We start from the raw sequence: 20,337 nt of genomic DNA on the forward strand, positions 1-20,337 counted from the left end.
AATTGCTTCAATGTTAAATGGCCGCCTATCGTGGATAGCGTCGAAACTGTTGGTATTGTTAGCAGCGTTTGAATATAAATAATGTCGTAATTTATTAAGATATTTTAATATTGCATTAAGAATAGGATTCTCGGGAACGAATCGATTGATTCGCGGTAATATTATATATCTTATAAGCACGCGACGACCGAGATATCGCTAATAGAGTGTGATCTAGTCACGGGACGGAAAGTCAAACGCATCAAAAAGGGAATGACGATACGGTTGTTCTTAATCAGAATCGCAATACGGGACAAGATTCTTACGGCCAGAAAACTGGTCGCGATCCCGTATCGTCACCCCATACCCCACCTTTTTAACAGGCTACACACGACGTACATATTTCGTGCCTGTGCTTTACATTTTATATAGCATATGTACGTGCACGTGCTGCAGTGAATCGTAAATTCTTCGCACTTTCTCAATTGTCGCATAATCGATATTTTTTTATATATTGTGTACGAAAAATTGTATAGCATCTTTCTATCAATGAATTTTTAAACAAGTAAACGAAGAACACATGTGTATGTATGTGTATTGTCAAAAAGAACTAACGAATTCAGTCAAGACCTATGGCATGTATATACACCGTTTGAATATTCTATAAATCTGTATTGAATATTGCATTTGATTTTAGCGTACATTGATTATTCATTGAACGACGACAATTCATCATTCATTCGGTGCCGAAAACTTTAGATGCAAATATCTCAGAATCATGTTTCTACAATCGAAGTGCTAGTCAGCTCTATGATAGTCTTATAATTATTTGGCAGAAGCGATTTTATCATTTATTAATTCACGTGATTTCACGAAATGTAACAAATGCACCAAATTTCAAAGTAAGATTTTTGATAAATTTTTTTTAGTGGAAATATTTACTATTATTTTCTAATTATTATATATATAATATTAATCTTATTTCTGTTTGATTTATTTATGTGTGTAATTCTATTTTTATTGTAAAAATATATTAATTAATATATTAAAAGTAAATATAAATTAAAAATATATTAACGAGCAACATTTTTAAATTTCTTAATAAACATATCACATATTTGAAAATTTTACGTTTCAAAATATTTTTACAATTTTATGTTGAACTTACTATTTTATGTTGAAACATTATACAAACCAAACAGTTTAAACATATTTAAACATTTATATTTGTATAAAGAAAAACGAATATACATATATTATTTAACTAAAATTATATTATAATGTCTAGACTTAAATTTATTACAATTTATGTCAATAAATTTATTTTAAATAAACCAAATTTATATGAAAAATAACGAAACGACAAGATTACATATATCTATAATTAAATCTTAAATCCATATTGTATTAAATTAAAAGTTATTTAAAATTATTGATGACAGTTTATCTTTGCTTTAAAATTTGACTCATGAAAACTTTTTATCGTTCCTTAATCTATTATTAGCTAATATCTTAAAAACTATTCTTATAAAATTCTGTCATGAAAAGAATATTTTTTTTTAAGAATCTTTTTACCAAAAATTATTTCCAAGCAATCAATCATAAATTGATCTGCTCTCTTATTAAACATTATCCATATATACAAGTATGTATTGTGCGTTATAACATTTATAATAAAATATTTAAAAGCATAAATAAGAGAACACATTGATCTATTTGCGATCATTACTGTTATGAAATTATTGCAGAAAAAATGCACTATGATCAATTTATTAAATAAGATATATATACATATAAGCGTCAGGCCATAAAATTTCATATTTAATTGATTATATACTTTCGTTCAATTATTGTATCGATAGCTATATCTGAAGCTTGTTGCTATCTTTTGTGCTACTTTCCGTATTTTTATGTCAATATCTAACCTCATTATTGGTGCTTACTTTTGTATTATTATTACTATACCGCTATAATGATGTTCTAAGAATTTGATAAATCTAAGAATGACAAGTTTACAGACGTATATTTAGAAAATGTCTTTGATCAAATTCTTAGAACACATAATTCTTTGACAATGTTACAGCAAGTATCAAAATAAAAGTGAGATTTAATTGGAAATTTAATATACATATTTTTATGTCAACAGACATAATCGTACAAATTTGTGAAAAACACCTGAAAAATTAGATATTTAAAATGCAAGATAATTTTTTTTCGCTATTTTTATACGTAATTTTCTTATGATATGCATATCATGAATTCTACATACATAAAAATATTTTATTGTAACGACGATACTATAAAATCTTTAAATTTATGATCCATATAAAAAGTAAAGCTCTTTTCATTCTTTTATGCTACGTATACATATACTCTGTAAAATGAAACATTTTTATATATACATATGGCAGGAGATTTGCTACAAAAAATCTTGAATCTTATAATAAATTATAGTATTCAGGATATAGAAGATGAAAGGTATAATTTTAATGTTTCGTATACTGAATGTGAAAATTATATTAGATTCTTCTTCAACACTAATTTTTACATATGCAATCAAATAAAAATAGCTTTGTCAGTGTTATTTTATTGTAAAAAGATTTCGAATTTAAGCTACAGTAATAGACAGTTTTGTTCTCTCTCCATTAAAATGTCTAAAATATTAGGAAATTTTAAAAAGATTTAAGTCGACATTGAGCAATCAAATTAGCCATAGAGAAGAATTTAGTTCAAAATAACTCCTCATTTATGGGTTAATTATTTTTTTTATTCTTCTCTTTATGACTAATCTGTTCAATTTTAGCTGCGGAGCCAAAACACAAAGTCATCGACGCAAAAAAACCTAATGTAAGTAAAATTTCGGGGATTGTGAAATGCTGATATGCGTTTGAGCGATGCTTATCAACATTACGGTTCCCGATATCTTATTCATATTGAATATTTTTGCGTCGATGGCTTTGCATTTTGGCTCCGGCGCTAAAATTGGACAGGTCTGCTTTATGAACTTCTTCGTGAAGCGGGAATCGAACTAGGTCTATCAGAGTTCGGGTGACCTCCGATAATCCACAGATTGTGTATGACATACGTCTACGTAATTTAGAAAATTGTAAGAAACGCACTAGATTCGCAACAATCCGCAGGATCAGCGATAGGGTTCTGATACTCTGATTCGCTTCTCTCCTGCCACTGCAGCCGCTGCTGCGGTTGTGTGAGTACCATAGCCCATATATAGGCGCCCCTTTGCTGGGCTGCAGCCTTATAGAATTCGCGGCTACCACCGTGAGTGCATCGTATTCCTTTACTCCACATTCGCTCGCGTGAAAGCTGAAATTGAGACTACGCATCATTCGAAGTCTGAATAATATCGAGTTCCTTCCTCTCTGCGAGTGCTCCGATAATTCTGAAATATCGCGAGAGGAATTAAAAAAAAATATTACACTGCAAATATTCAATTTGCGTATTTATCGAATGACATACGTCAGTAAGATTTCATCAGCGTCTGCAGCGATAGACTCGCAGTGGACGTTGTACGGCGCACAGAATAACGATGCGTAGAAATTGATCTTTGATTGAAACGCCGAGTTCTCCTCGAGTGCGCCGTAGGAATCGTATACGTAGTGCATCGAGCGGCTTTGCGCAGTGCAGTTTGCATGCACGTTAGACAACAAACAGGCGTTTACTCTTCTCGCGCGATTATGCAGCTCGACAGGAGCCCGACGTGGCCCAAGAACGTTTCCTGGTGCACGTGCATCCTGTTGCTGCTCTCGTGCGCGATTATTCCCTCGATCAGTGCGATCGCTCATTCCCATACGAATATTTCAGACACCCTGGAATGCAAGGAGACGGACTTCAAGTGCAGTAACGGCAGATGCATACCTAATATATGGCATTGCGACGGCGACCGAGATTGCCCAGACGGGACTGACGAGGACCCTGCTGTCTGCAGTAAGTTGCAATTTTTTTTTATAATGCATGTAACGTATATAAATATATATTGTGACGTTGGATTACTCAATTTGCACTAATATCCATTGAGATTATTGAGAGAGATACGGGCCGAGAAAAAGATGCGGTTAAGTTTCTAAATTTAATGAGGCAAGAGAAAAAGAAATTCAAGTTAAAAAAAAAGAGAGTATTTGAACCGACAGTTTTATCTTGTTAATTTTTTTTAAAACTCAATCAAATTTGATTGACTTGTCAGATATTAATACATACTATATGTATATTAAAAATTTTTATATAATTTGGGTAAGTTAATGATTTTTTATAATATAGTTTTAGAAGTTTTGTTTTTTTTTTATTTAGGAAATACTCGTTTTATGATTGCGAATGAAAAAGTCCGAATGCAAAAAGTTTTAATTAGTTTTATAGCAGATTAAGAAAAATTTTTAATAAAAATTAAATTTTGAAAGTTAATTACTGGTTGGTATATTAAAAGCCAATTCAATCGTAGATTAAATATTTGCCGAGGTAAGATAAACGCGAAATTAATATCTCTCCACTACTGCCAATAAAGTATATCTATTAGCATTTACCGCTTTGAGAGAAATTGCCTTGTATACTTACATATGTGGAATACGAAATTCGTAATTTATGCATCTCTAGCGTAAAGTCTATTAATTATCTTTTATAAACGCTTTATAAATTTCACTTTTATAAAAGCAAGGGTGCACTTTGTACAAAGCAGACAATGAAGAGATCTTTGCATATTTCACAATAGAAAATTTATACACGCGAATCGTACGGTGTTAGCATCGTTTTTTTCATTAAGGTGTAATTCTCTCAGAATACCGATAAAACTTAAAAGTTGACTAACTTTATTTATGAACAACGTTATTGCATTGTAGTGTCAAATGATTTAATGAATATTTACCCGAATATAGTGCATCCGAATATAGTGGTTGTAAAAGGTCCCGGTATGTGAAAGTACAACTTTGGAGACCGGTTTTTCAAGCAGGTGAAGCGTACTGACATACAGGGTGTCCCTTATTAACGAGGTTATTTCCTATTTTGACAATACTTGATTCTAGTATTCTAGATTCTAGTATTCTAGGTTAAAACGTACTTTTTTAATTAGAATTGTAGTTTGCCTAACATTCTCCAATTAGTAAATCATATGTATTTGTATATCTCCACTCTCGACCTATGTATAGCGAGGCAGAAATGGATGCTAATCGATTAGTTTAATCGAATCTCATCGATCCTTGAAGGTTGCAACGGCGATCATAATTACATAGTGGAATGCGCATTTAATATTAATTAGTGCACGTTGATGCAAAGCCCTTTTGACGGATATAATTACGCGTGCATTTAATCATTTCAATTATGATGTAAATTGCACTTCGGATCATTAAAAATCCTCTTAAATTATAAAGTAGAGAAATGCGATTGAGTTTTATCGTCACACATTGCAATTTTCATGGAAAATGTAGAAACGATAGTTCTTCTAATAGAAAAATTATCTACTTCTGTTATTAGTTTGAAACTGTACACACGCACACACACGCGCGCGCGCGCGCACACACCCACACGCACACACACATACGTGTGTGTTGAATAATTTCACCGTTTTCTATGTATTTAACAAATGGCCTACATAATGAACTATTTTATCTTGCATAAACTTTTTTTGTTAATTAATAGACATTCCAAGTGAATGACATAACAGCATTCTTCGGATAATTTTAAATGGAATTTGTCCTTTGAATAGAATTTTTTCAAAGTTTTACAAAAACATACATGATATTTTTCATTCAACATTAGTCAAAGAGGGAAATGCCTTTAATAAGGAAACATTCTGTATATCTATTATACAATGTTCCGTGATATTCGCGCGGTATTATTTCATAAAAGAGAGATTACTTTACGTTCTGTTACATAGAAATGTGATTGCAGGCGTGTAGCTCTTTTATTCGAACTTGAATCTGAAAACAATGACATGCTAATATATCGAATGTCAAAGGTTAGCGACTGCTTCGTTTGCCTATATAATCAAGCATTATTACACATGATAATATTGAAACATCTATGCTTAACGTTTGACGTTCAATATTTTTAACATTGACATCTCATTCGTCATACAAATGAAGTATTGACATTTATGGACAAACTAAAGCTCGCTTTACTCACTTGTATAATTTACAGCAGATTTCTGGGTCGATTTAGAATTCCATTTATAATTTTTATGATATATTTTGATATCGTAATTAAATATGTATATGAGTAATTTAATATGTGTATGAGCATTTTAATAATTTAATGTAGGTTTTATACTATATATGTATGTGTAAGCTTCTTTTGAAATATTTTTTATTATTACATGTGAAATTGACATATAAAATTATAAAATTCTATTCTGAATTCTTACAAAAATGTTAAATCGTCTAAAGTAAGTTTTAAATAAAGGAGATTGAGCTGTAAAGAACAAAATATGAATTAAATAAGAGAAAAACGCATATAGAGATTAAGATGAAAAACTTAAGCCTTCTGAGTTGCACACCACATAAAAATTGTCGTCTTAATTAAAGTATTTTTAATAAAGTAGTAACTTATATTAAATAAATGTATGAATTGTGTATCATAAAGATGTTAAAAAAATATCTTTTAGATTATTTAGACGACCTTTAAGAGTCTTTCAACAATTTTTATTTGGGAAATTATTGCCTATGTTTGTGACAATATAAAAAATATGATTTTAAGACTAAAGAGATAATTAAGAGAGTATTGAATCGAATAAAAGGGTTGATACCATGCAACGAAAGGGAGTTTGAATGCAGTCCAGGCGAGTGCATTCCGAAGACGTGGCTGTGCGATCATCAGACAGATTGCTCCAACAATTTGGACGAGAAGGATTGTTACAGTAAGTCGCGCGGATAAGTACTTTAGCGTAGGTGTTACCGGAAAGCAGCCAAGGAGGGACGGGATCAGCCGGAAAGCTACGGAACAAATGACAAAGCGCAAATTGCAGAATCTCAGATTGCATCCTCGTATTCTCAATACATTCTATTGCTTACGACTTGCGAGAAAGTTGTGTGCTCGGTCTACTAATTGCATGTATTGAAACAGGAAATAATGGCAAATAACTTATTCAATGCAGAATAATTTTGGGATCGATGTAGTGATAACAGGCATAATAGATTCGGTAAAATCAATAATAATTGATCCAATTCTTACATTATAGGCATAATCACTATTTTTGTTTAACTTAGTAACTAATAAAGTAAAATTTTCAATATTTTTATTAGAACGTTATTTTTGTATATGCTATTTATTAATATATAATAAATCTTTAAACACATTCTCTGTGGTGATCTAATGATAATAGATAATATACGAGTATATAAACTTCCAAGAATAATAAAATAATAAATTAATAATATTGATGTAGTTGAGAAATAACGAAGCCAATTTTATTATCAGCTATAAAGAGCGGAAGTTAGAATATTTTTGTTCAGAGTTGATTTTGACTTTTTGTATTTACTTCCAGATTAAAAAAGTATCTAAACAAATCTTAATTTTCTTGGTGAGATGTTGGGAGTTTAGCTTTTTAGTCTACTCTTGTTGATATAAACGGAGTAGTATTTCAAACTTCTGCATACGCTTTCTACACTCGCTTTATGCAAGGATGCAATCTATCTTTCGAAGCTATCGCGAAACTAAACGTCAATCGCAGTATCCACTTTGTCGGGGCTCGTGCCCTGCGTTGTAATCGCGAATCCGGTACAATGCAATTGTCATCTTGTAGGGACCAAGACCTGTACACCGGAACAATTCACGTGCCATTCGGGAAATGGCGAGTGCGTGGCATTAACATGGATGTGCGACGACAACCCTGACTGTTCGGACGGTTCAGACGAGGCTGAGTGCAGTAAGCTTCTGCACGTGGGCTACTTTTTCATACGCTTGCATACTTTGTTCTTTCTATTTTTTTTCTGTTTTTTTTTTATCTATGCCTTATCATATATTGCACGTTATATCTCGGAAGTAAATAGTCGAAATTCTTTGGTATACATGTATTGACTAGTTTTTGCATGAAATACATTGTGCATCTTTGAAACTCTACAGAACGATATAGTTCGCGATTTTTTTTTTTTTTTTTTTTTTAGAAAAAATATCTCAATTGTCCAAGATATTTTTAAATAGAGCTTTAATTACAAATCTATATAAACTTCAAGATGCAAGCATATCTATAGTTTGAGACTTTGACTACGTTTACACGAACATCCTTAATCGGATTTAATAACATTCGTAGTTATGAAATTGATTAATCAAAGCTGATCCTCTGAAGAATGGAATGACTGTGATTGGCCAGTTTCTAACCACATGTTATTAAATTAACCCGATTAAGGGTATCCGTGTAAACGTAGTCATTATAGATAGCTTTCTACAATTTCACATTATAAATATGAAATATATAAATTATATATTTAATTAAATTATATTTTATTAAATTATATCAAATATATAATTGTAATATCATTATCGTAGACGTAGATAAACGTAGTTATCATGCCCAAAATAAATTACATCGACATGTTTCTAGTCGAAAACAATTATAGCTGAATTGGTGGTGGGATAGTACTTCTTCCTTGGGACAAGCGCTAAAATCTTTGATTGGTGAAGGTTGCTTATGTAAAAGAAATTGTGATGATTAACATGAATCTATAAGGAAAAGAATCATAATATGATAGCAAAATGATTGTAGTTTGATACAATCATTAATAGCTGCTTTAAACTACTCCTCAAACGCACACACTTTACAAATGAATTGTCCATCTTACGTCGTATTTTCGTTTTACAAACGGCTTACACGAATTACGTTATTTATACTTTTATTAGCCGTAATTATCGGTGCGTTGATTTATTGACGATGTTTCTGTAATGCGCTGATTTTCGTCGATTTTCTTTCCTTGCTACTTTGCCGGCTGATAATATTAAGATCTGCAAGAATTGATTGTGGGTAAAAAGTAACGCGAAAAATTTATTAAAAATTTTATCTGAAACCGAGAAGGTCTATTTAAATCTAATTTATATATATTTTTAATAAATTTACGATAAATTTGTAATAAAATTACGATCTTTGTTCCGTCCATTTTCCGTTTGTTCGTGATTATTATATAAATTGGCGCTAAAGTGATTTTATTCAAATGAAAAAGATTGAGTCGGAAATGGATTACCCACGATTCAATTACTATACTCTATAATTGATTCTATATTTTTTTATTTTCTTCATATACCTTTGGAGTCACTTGTGAGTATGTTATATACTTATTATCTCTTGTGTCTCTCAATTAGAAAATTTCCGATCGTAATACTTGAGAGTGCAATTTAATACGTAGCTTTTTTCGTTAGATATTAGATAAAGTTGTGTCGCAGATATCGCTTGCTGGAGAAGCAGATAATTGTCCTGCTTGAAATTACGAGTGACTGCCGGGAACCTTTAATTTCCTGTGGAACTTGTCTCTTTGAAAGCGCAAACGTTTGCGATTACAGAATACATAACAGTCTAGTGAAAAAAAAAACAGATTTTCTTTTACATAAATACATTTAATAAACATGTTGCTTCCTAGAACGATATTTGCGCACGAGTCATTACGTTAAAGCTATTTATGTTGGTCTTATCATGATGTAGGTCTTCATACTCTTGTTTAAATTATATGTCGATACGTGAAAGCTGTGAAATTTGTCTTTTCTATTTCTCTATATTACGATTGTGATCTAACAATAATGCATAACTATTCCCAATACGTCTTGCATGTGTGTGTAAAAGCAGATATTTAAAAGTTTTTTATATTTAAAAAAAATAATAGTATTTGTATTTTTCACTATAAGTGAAATACTATAAGTGAAGTGTAATTTATTATTTATTTCAAATATGTAAATACTATTATATGTATTTATTATAAATTATATTTGCTTGTGTATTAAAAGATTAATGAAATTTCTTTATAAAGCTTTATTTCATATTTATACGAAATAGATTATTTAAGAATAGATTAAATGTAATGATTATATAGGCATTATCAAATCAATTATTATAAGAGGAAATATGAAAAAAACCAATAGAGAATAATAACGCAAATGCAAACGTCCTCTTTTAACGTATAATCTTCTGTTATAAAAACATTTATAACTACTGCGAAATTAGACAAAAATGCGTCATTATGAAAGGTTATCGGATCCACTGATACTACTACGTTTTTACATTATAATATAGTTTACACTTTACATCACAGTATAGTTTATCAAGAAATTATAAAGAGAGTCGTTAAACGATATCGAGGTTCCCTAAGTCATATTGGATGCAAGTTGTGTCTTAATGCAAGATCACGTTGCCTTATAAGTATTGGCATAATGTTTGTTTTTTAATTAGACATTTTTTTTACATATGTGTATTTACTGTTTTAGGTAAAAATTTTGTTTTGGTTTTTTTATTATTTACAATTTTTTTTTCATGAATTATATATAATAACATAATTTTACTATACATGTAATTCAAAAGGCTGCCACTTTTAATATTATTTAAAATATTAATACAAGCATTTAAATATTTGTATTAATAGATTATATAAGATATAGATAACATACTTAGTCATGGAAAATTGTTTTAAAAAACTTTATGTTTGTACGCTAATTAAATGTCAATCCCTGTTAAGATCAGCGATAGCTGCGCGAGAAAATTTTTGTTACTAGTAAATAAAATGTTGTTCCACTTCTTTCACATGAGAGATCTTTTGCCTTAGACGACACTTGCCGGTCCGATGAGTTTACCTGCGCGAATAAACACTGTATCCAACAACTGTGGGTTTGTGACAATGACAATGATTGCGGGGATAACAGCGACGAGAAGGGTTGTGGACCGATAACGTGTCATCCTGGCACTGATTTTGCATGTTCAGAGAATTATTGCATAACGTCGCGATGGAGATGCGACGGCGACTACGATTGTCCGGATCGATCCGATGAGATGGGATGCAAGGTATTTCATCTTCATGCTAGTCTCAAGTACCAAATAATTAAAAACGTTTGCACAATGTTAAGAACATAGAAACTCGAGAGGAAAATAATGGGATACAATTTACATAATATAGCATTGCACACAGATCCGACATTTCTTGAAATTTCTTTGAAATTCATCCCTTTTAGGATATTCATAACGGGAAGAAGATAAGCCACTGTGAGAACAAGGAGTTCGATTGCGACGATGGTGTTACTTGCATCCATCAGACTTGGGTATGCGACGGCGAAAAAGACTGTCCCAATGGTGCGGATGAATCCCCACAGAGATGCCACAATGTAACTTGCAGACCCGATCAATTTCAATGCGAAGATCGACGTTCGTGTATCTCAGGTATATACTGGCATATTTAAAGATATAATATTTCTGTAAATTCAAAATTGTTACTATGTTAAACATAACATTACAATGAATTATGTGATGATGTAAACGATAAATTAATGAAAAATCTTTTATGTTAATAAATAGTATATTTTATATGAATAGAAGACACGGTTAAGATTAAATTTAATCTTTACGTTAAAATTGAATTTTAAAAATTAATATGTTAAAACAACATGTTGTAATTAATATGTTACGGAAACAATGTTAATTTGTTATCATGTCAGATTTAAATCAGAAATCTATCGTTTCACATGGCAGTCGCGCGAATTATTGTGTATGTTTCGGATTTTCAACGATTTGTATGTTTAGGTCATCTATATTGCAACGGTAAAGCCGAGTGCTCCGATGGAAGCGATGAGAAGAATTGTACAAGCAAAATCGTAAGCTGCGATCCGCGAATTCAGTTCGAGTGCAGCGAGGGCTCATGTATTCCTCTGGAAAACGTCTGCAACAAAAATCCAGATTGCATCGGCTGGGAGGATGAGAGTGCCGAGCTCTGCGGCGTGAATGAGTGTGCAAAAAATAACGGTGGATGCTCGCAGATCTGTGTCGATTTGCCTATTGGTTACCGATGTGACTGTCGCACGGGTTATAGACTAATCGACAACCGCACGTGCGATGGTATGAACAAAGTTGCATTTTTCTGAATGTTAACACAATATTTCCTTAAGGTTTCTTTCATCGCAGTTCTTAGCTCCATATTAAAACTGCTAAGAGATTACTTCATTTTTCAGATGTTGATGAATGCTTGGAACCGGGTAGCTGTTCTCAGTTTTGTCATAATGAAAAAGGCGGTTTCAAATGCAGCTGCGCCACCGGTTATCTTAAAGATCCGCGAAATTTAACACGCTGTAAAGCCGCGGAGGGTCACGCAAGTTTGTTATTTGCTCGTCGACATGATATTCGAAAAGTAGCTCTGGATCGTCAAGAGATGACTGCGATCGTTAACAATACTAAAATGGCAACAGCTTTGGACTTTGTCTTTCGCACTGGAATGATTTTCTGGAGCGACATCAGTGAAAAGAAAATTTACAAGTATGTTATAATTTCCTTATAACTAGAAAAAACTCTCTATTATTAAGTTTCATGTTAAGAGATACATTGATCAAATGACATATTTTTTTAGAGCTCCAATAGACGAAGGAAATGAACGCACAGTCGTTATCGAAAACGATTTTACCACATCAGATGGATTGGCAGTTGACTGGATTTACAGTCACATTTATTGGACAGACTCTGGAAAAGATACTATCGAATTGGCCAATTTCGAAGGAAATATGAGAAAAACTCTTATACGAGATCGCATTCAGGAGCCTAGAGCGATAGCACTGAATCCATTGGAAGGTTGGATGTTTTGGACAGACTGGAGCGACGAGGCTCGTATTGAACGAGCTGGCATGGATGGTACTCGTCGATCGGTAAGAAACGGAAATAACATATTAGAAATAACATTAATTAAAAAGTAGCATTATTCTTTCTCTCTCATTACTATTGAAGAATACATGTATATTATTTAAGCGTCGTAAAATTTGAAGATATTCAATTTTTGTCATGTTGGAACGTGTACGTATGCATGCACATGTGCATTCGACGAAAAAGAACTTAACTAACAATTTACAATTGCAATTAGACAATTATTTACATTTATTTTAAATTATTTCTTTTCTGGAGTCGCGGATTTTTTTTCTTGCTGGTGTCCCTGCAAATCAGTTTGAAAGAAGCAATTATGAATCATTAATAAAATACATTAAATATGTTTTTTATACCAATTTATCTTGACTTCTAACAAGAGTTTATTACAGGTGATTGTCGGCAATGATGTTAAGTGGCCTAATGGGTTAGCTTTAGACTTGATTGGCAAGAGAGTATATTGGGTAGACGCAAAATTGAACATCATAGGTTCCTGTAATTACGACGGAACCGGCAGACGAACAGTACTATATTCTCCCGAAAGCCTTAGGCATCCCTTCAGTATAACAACCTTCGAGGATTATGTATACTGGACCGATTGGGATAAGGAAACGATTTTTAAAGCTAACAAATTCACCGGCAAGGAAGTAGAAGCTGTTACGTCAATCAGAACGCTTCAACATCCAATGGTAGTCCATGTATATCATCCTTACAGACAGCCTGATGGAATGAATCAATGTCAAGCTGTCAATGGACATTGCAGTCATCTGTGTTTGCCCGCACCTAAAATCAACTCTAGATCACCACTATTATCGTGCGCCTGTCCGGACGGTTTACGGTTATTACCTGATGGATTGATGTGCGTGGAAAATGGTGAGTCAGTCACGAGGATATCACGATTGACGAATGACCTTCCAACACTGAGTTACTACGCAATTTTCAACTATCTCGTCATAGCAACAAATTTATGGGAAACAGACATGCCGATTATTTATAATTCAATCATATTTTTTAGCGTAATGGTCTTTTAAATTAAAAGGACTATGTATTTTTAAATTATATTAAAGATAATTGTTTGATAATATTTTTGCAATGGGCGTTATACGTATATCGCGAATTACAAAATTCTTTTTCTAAAAGAATAAATTAATTAATAGACAGTTATGGAAAGCTGTTCGTCAATTTATCAAAAATTTGTTATGCATTTTCTACAATATAAAAGCAGATTATGAGAAGGAAGTCTATATTCTCAAATAGCATTGCATGTCGTTGGTGCATTTTAATTTATTAATGCTTATTATGCAAAAGAATGCTCAAAATGTCATTTTTTTGTTTAAAATTCTTCGTTGTATTCGGTAGTTATTAAGTTCATATGCAGACAACACGCATATAATTATTAACATTGATATCTCATATAACAGCTGTCACGCCATGATAAATCATTGCATGATCATTCTTATAAAAAATGTATTATAAATAGAAAGTATAATATGAGAATGCGCAAATGCTCGATGCAAAAAATTATTACGAAAAAAAGCGTGTATATTTTTAATGCATAAAGTTGATTATTTAGTATACATAAAAATTTAAATTTTTTATTAACGTCTAATAATTGCTAAGATGTTATGCGCTCATTATTTACGTTGTTTCATTTATTTGCATTCGTGTTGCATGAATTTGGGATATTCCAGTTACTACGACCATAGCGCCGTCTACGCAAACACCCATGATGCCGTTCCAGAGGCTCAAACCTCTGAATGTTACAACGACTGCCAGTAAGTTTAGTTGAATGATATTTTTTTAATACACACGGATTCTTTGGGTATATATTAAGCTTTTATATAACTATTATAAAATTAATTAATCATTTGAACATCTATTAATTTACGGTGATTCATTTTTGGGATACGTTTTATATTGGGCTTCATGAAATCACTAATTGAAAATGTATTAGCATAACTTCATTATTTAAAAGAGATATTGAACGCTGAATCAGAATGTCAAATCTATATTAATTTTCTTATGTAGTAATATTAAATATGTCAAATATATATATACATATGTTTTTATCGAATCGATTTATAGCTAATTTGAAGTCAATTTCTTCTAAATAAATACATCAGAAAATTAATGTTTAAAATAATTTTGTTTATTAGAAAATTCATAAATAAAAAGTTGTTTGCTATATTTAAAGTATTAAGTACCGCGAAAAGTTCGTCGGTTCCTATAAACATCTCTTGAAAAAACGACACGAACTTTTCGCGATACCTAATAATATATTGAATTAATATTTATTATTTATCTAGAAAAATAGACTGATTACAATCGATTATTTAATTATTCATATTTAAGAGATATATTTTATAATTTATTTTGTAATCTGTTGCAATATTAAATTAAAGAAATATTATTAGATACATTAATGTTACTCCCCTTGCATAATATGAATGTGCATGTATTTTTTTCCTTACAAATGTGCAATCTACTTGATAGCTTAGTTAGTATTTTTTTTAGATTTTTACTGTATTTTTATAATTATGATCATTGTATATACTAAAAAAAAATGAATTTATTAAATTTTTACTAATTAATTGTATTAATTCTGCTACTACAGTAATGAATGCGCTGGAATGGGAAAAGATTTCTGGTACTTTTTACATTTGAATATTAAATTTATATATATATTTTAGAATTTTCACTTGAACATACTATTTTTAGATCCATTATCGCCAGGAGATGCAGAAAGAAAAGGAAACTCAATAGCTGAATCAACAGATCCTGGTTTAGTCGCCGGCATCGTAATAGGCGTAGTGTCGTTAGGACTGTTATTACTCGCACTTGTTGCAGTGCTGTGCTACAGGCATTATCTTCATCGTAATGTTACTAGTATGAACTTCGATAATCCCGTCTATAGAAAAACTACAGAAGATCAGTTTAGTCTTGAGAAAAACAGATTCCCACTCCCTGCAGCTACAGTTGGAGAAGAGGTAAAAATTTCTAATTTTATATATAGTTATTTGAATTAATTTTTACCTAAAAGATTTTAAAAGGTAATTTTTATACATTATGATAATGAAAGAAATAAAATTTTAAAATGTTTTGTATTAAAAAGTGTCATATTTGTTTCAGGCTCAAGAACCATTGACAAGTCCTGGAACAAATGATTATGTTTAAGACTCAGTCTGTCAATATAAAAGATTCAACAGGCTACAGAAGTACTATATCGACCAAGTGATAAAATCATGTAAAGAAAGACAAGGTATTTGCGTTGAAAGAGCCTGTCCAAACGCATGCCTGCGCTCGCTCGCAAGCCTGCCAACCAACTGTGATTATGTTAATTTTTTTTGTATCTCTATTTCTTTACAAACTTTAGCACTTTGTCACTCAAATATATGTATATTATGCGTGCAACATTTAGATTTGCTCTAGGACGTAAAGGGAGAAATATCTAGAGAAACTGTTGCCAAATAAGTGATCTATCTTCATGTAGCCAAATAGTTTAATAACAACTTAAATCGCCTTTTCGGTGTGGCATACCCATCATTTCTTTATCCAATGTTTTTTTTATGCTTCTTCCATTGCTTATAACTTTTTTATTAATAAAGATATATTTGCTTGATACTATTTTGTTGATTAAAAAAAATTGTTTATTTTTATGAAAGTTATAAGCAATCGAATTGAGTTGGGTATACCACATCCAAGTGCATTGTTCCCGTAATGTGACATTTAAGAGTTGAGAGATTCCTATTTAACATTTTCTCTATTTAGTTAAGTAACATATAATTTGTAATATAGAACTTTTTAGATCAATTTAGCATAGCCTGGCGCACGTAGTGTATGATTTTACATGCGCTATATATATGTAAAGAAATCAATTTGTTTAATTATTTATTTAGAGATATGCACAATGGACGTTTTTTGAATAGAATTTTTAGGTACTCAAGATATTATTTTTTTTAGTAATATCTCATAGAAGTCATATGTAAATAATGCGAAAAATCTTAATCATATATTATTAAAATTATTTAAAAATCACATGATGTTAAAATACAATATGAAAGTTGTAACGATTAAATGTATGCTGTGAAACAAACTATCACTCAACTACAGTGGAATAAGAGGCTATAATTATTATTTTCCTTTTGAGTTATTATTTTCCCTCTTTTATTATATAAGAAAGAAAGACCTCTTCCTGTAAGAGGCACATTTATATGTATATAGATAGCAAAATGCTATAGCAATTTGTTGGCAGATTGGTAGCAAATTTCAGATTCCTATTGTAAATCCATTTGTGTCCGCATTAAAACTCGAAATTTGTCGACAAGGCTTGCTTATATGCTATGCCAGCAGATTAGTGACAGAAATCAAGCAGGATCTGTAAGCAATTTGGCGGCAGACTGACAACAAAAACCCAACAAATATATTCTGCCACCAATGATGGTATAGCGTGTTAGCAGGCTTCGTTATATTTCTAGCGTCTGACATTGTCAGATTTTGTGAAATTTATTGCTTTTCTGCCATCAAAAATTGGTAGCATACTCAGCTCAAAATCTGTCTCTGCAGGCTTGATTATCTGAATATAATCACATCCTTTTATTATTACATGTTCTAATCTCTTCTCTGTAATTTAGATTTAAGGATATATTTATACATAATCCGCTACGCGTATTAATTATACAAACAGAAAGTTAAAAAGCGCGAATTAATGAGAAATGATGTATGCTCAGAAGAAATTTCTCCTTTTATGTCTATGTAATGCGTACAATGCCATAGACATATATGACATATGTCAGGACTTTCCAGCAGTTATCTGTATATTGATGGGCGGTCCATATCACGAAAAAAAATCGCTCTATTTACAAATATTATACTATCGTTTATGTAGTGAAACGGAAAGAGCATTGTTGTAACGACTTGAGCTCAATGACAGTAAGTGTGACTGTGCGTTTGTTAAAAGGGAACTGTTGTCAAGTACTTCAATCTACTAAAGAAATCAGTGTATTTGTATAGAATTATTGCATCGGGCTTAAGAATTTTATTTACTATATAAATATTATATAATATGTATGTGTATGTATGTATGTATATATATGTATATATATGTATATATATATATATATATATATATATACAGAGTGTAACAAAAATTGAGTCTAAAAGCACTGCAACGGAAAGTGAACGAAAAATTAAGTAATGAAAATTGTGACTTTTTATTCCGAGCAATAAATAGATTTTTAAGTATTAGTTTGAAATTTAGTTAATAAAGTAATGAGCTATCGTCAAAGATTGATAGAATGGACTATAGAGACGAATTTCTTTATGCTGAAAATGTAGCTAAAATAATCACAATTGATATGCCAAATTATGTATTTAATTGAATTCTCTTGTAATTGAAAAACTGTTGTCTTCATTATTTAATTTTTGCAAACTTCTTTTGTAGTACTTTTATACTCCACTTTTGTAACGCTTTGTATAGGGTGGGCCATCTATTGGTACGTTTTTCAGGGTGGGCCATCTATTGGTACGTTTTTAAAAATGCGATCAAATGAGCATACATTGATATTTTTTATTAATTTTTTTTTTGTTGTGAAGCTAAAAGTATCCGCGTCAAGAATGAAAAACGATTTCGTTCATGTGGCTCCCTCTACTGGCCTTACAGTATGCCATTCGGTCACCCCAATTATTAATGACACGTACCAATAGATGGCCCACCCTTTATATATATGAAGGATGTTCTAGTAAAAATATGTATCAGTACTGTAAGAATCTTACAACGATAATAACAATTTATTTAAAACTTTATTATAATTTGCTTATAATATATTTTATGTTTTAAAATTTATATACGACTTTTTGCTTTGTCTTTTCACATCGGCTTAATAAATTATTTGCGTTGTTTTCAATAATTATGCGCTCACACATTCTTTTAAGTCTCTTGTCAGAAATATAATGACTTTTTCTGCATATCCACTGATATATGAAACTTACAGTTTTTAACGGTTTTACAGGTTTGTAATACCAATGAAATGATGATCGTAAATCTGATGAATGTAACTTTTTGAAGTATTTTTATTGCATTCTTTTATCATCCCCTGAAGAATTATAGAATTATAGAAGAGAAATATATTAGAAGAGTAACAAAATTTTCTATACCATCTAGATATGTCATTGTGTCATGTAATAAATTTTTGTTGTATATTTATTCTTTTTACTAATTAATATAATTCTTATAAATATTTTGATTGGACGAGAGATATTGGTTTAATATTTAAAATCAATATATTGGTTATCAAACGTAAAGCGTTTATTTCACAAACGTGAATCAATATTGGGAGCTAATTTTCAATCGAGAGTAATTTTGTCATGACAATCTAATTCCAATAGCACAATTTATTGCATTAATAAATTGTGCTATTAAAATTAGGTGGTTATGATACAAAGATACTCTTAGTAGTTTGCCATTGCTTTCCGAGAAGTATTCTGGGTAAATTTGAATCGGATTTCTTGATAGAGAGTAGACGCGTAACTCTACGCCACGATCGCCACACATATGTATTCACTCACGTACATATATTTATAAAAAGGTATTGATTAGAATCTATTACAAATATTTTTAGAACATTCCAAACATTCTTTATAAAGATCCGATATAATATAGAAAAAGAAGAATAAAAAGTTAAACACATAATGAATACAATTACACAGCGTGTCTCATAATTATTATAATATTGAAATTATATTCTTAATGAAATAGAGCGGATATTTAATAAGTTATTACTTTTAATTCTTAATTTTAACTAGTTCATTAATTAAATTTTGATAAAATTTTCAAAAAAATATCTTTAAAAAAAAGTACTGCTGATTCATATCTTTTTTTGGAATTTCCTACATATATATACGTAATATATTATATTTATAATATATTATAATACACTATATTAAAAATGATTAAATGTGAAAAAAAATTTTATTAGATAAGGTTATTAAAAGATATAATATTAGATTGGTAAAAAGAGCTATGTACGTTGACAGATAGCGGATTGTTCTCTCAAAATACTGTGCCAACAAATTCATGCTTTTGCTGAAGCAAAGTGATTTACAAGTCAATAATTTATACGCACTTTATCTGGTCTTGTTTCTATGGGACCAAGGAACTTTTTACAGGAGATATAAAGCGTTTCTACTTTTCATTCTTCTTTACAGAAAAATAACGTCAAATGATTGCCAAATATGAAAAAAAAGCTGAGATTGAGAATTATGCATAATCTCATATTCTTTTGTAAGAAAATTTATGTACCTACATATATAACTCGATAATTTAATTCCTATATTGATTAATGAATATCTTTCTATGTCACACACACTGCACATGCTAAACTGTTGTTACCGATCTTCCACGACCGGCTGTCTGTTAACGGGGACATGGTGCAATTGTAAGCGCAAAAAAGCAAAGTCCAAAATTAAGATATAGAGGCTTGGTGGTAATTTTAATCAAAACATAGGTGTGTGTGTGTGTGTGTGTGTGTGTGTGTGTGTGTGTGTGTGTG

At 31.0% G+C, this 20,337-nt stretch overlaps 1 protein-coding gene and 1 pseudogene across 6 annotated transcripts in view; one reads left to right on the forward strand and one right to left on the reverse strand.

The window, feature by feature from the left end:
• The window catches only part of LOC108750573, a 7,585-nt pseudogene extending 3,819 nt beyond the window's left edge, over positions 1-3,766 (reverse strand).
• The window catches only part of LOC108750564 (very low-density lipoprotein receptor-like), a 32,627-nt gene extending 16,220 nt beyond the window's left edge, over positions 1-16,407 (forward strand). For 2 of the 6 annotated variants that reach the window (XM_018490076.1, XM_018490074.1), the window contains 12 exons: positions 3,802-3,924; positions 6,719-6,838; positions 7,724-7,846; positions 10,722-10,957; positions 11,125-11,329; positions 11,690-12,001; positions 12,115-12,415; positions 12,507-12,798; positions 13,183-13,663; positions 14,482-14,565; positions 15,509-15,777; positions 15,920-16,407. In XM_018490076.1, coding sequence (XP_018345578.1) covers positions 3,802-3,924; positions 6,719-6,838; positions 7,724-7,846; positions 10,722-10,957; positions 11,125-11,329; positions 11,690-12,001; positions 12,115-12,415; positions 12,507-12,798; positions 13,183-13,663; positions 14,482-14,565; positions 15,509-15,777; positions 15,920-15,964 — 2,591 coding nt within the window. In that variant the 3' untranslated portion in view covers positions 15,965-16,407. The remainder of the gene's footprint in view (positions 1-3,801; positions 3,925-6,718; positions 6,839-7,723; positions 7,847-10,721; positions 10,958-11,124; positions 11,330-11,689; positions 12,002-12,114; positions 12,416-12,506; positions 12,799-13,182; positions 13,664-14,481; positions 14,566-15,508; positions 15,778-15,919) is intronic. The other 4 variants (XM_018490077.1, XM_018490071.1, XM_018490072.1 and 1 more) reach the window with 4 other exon arrangements.
• The last annotated feature ends 3,930 nt before the right edge of the window (positions 16,408-20,337 follow it).

This window comes from Trachymyrmex septentrionalis, unplaced genomic scaffold (assembly GCF_001594115.1).
Source record: "Trachymyrmex septentrionalis isolate Tsep2-gDNA-1 unplaced genomic scaffold, Tsep1.0 scaffold37, whole genome shotgun sequence".
Lineage (NCBI taxonomy): Eukaryota > Metazoa > Arthropoda > Insecta > Hymenoptera > Formicidae > Trachymyrmex > Trachymyrmex septentrionalis.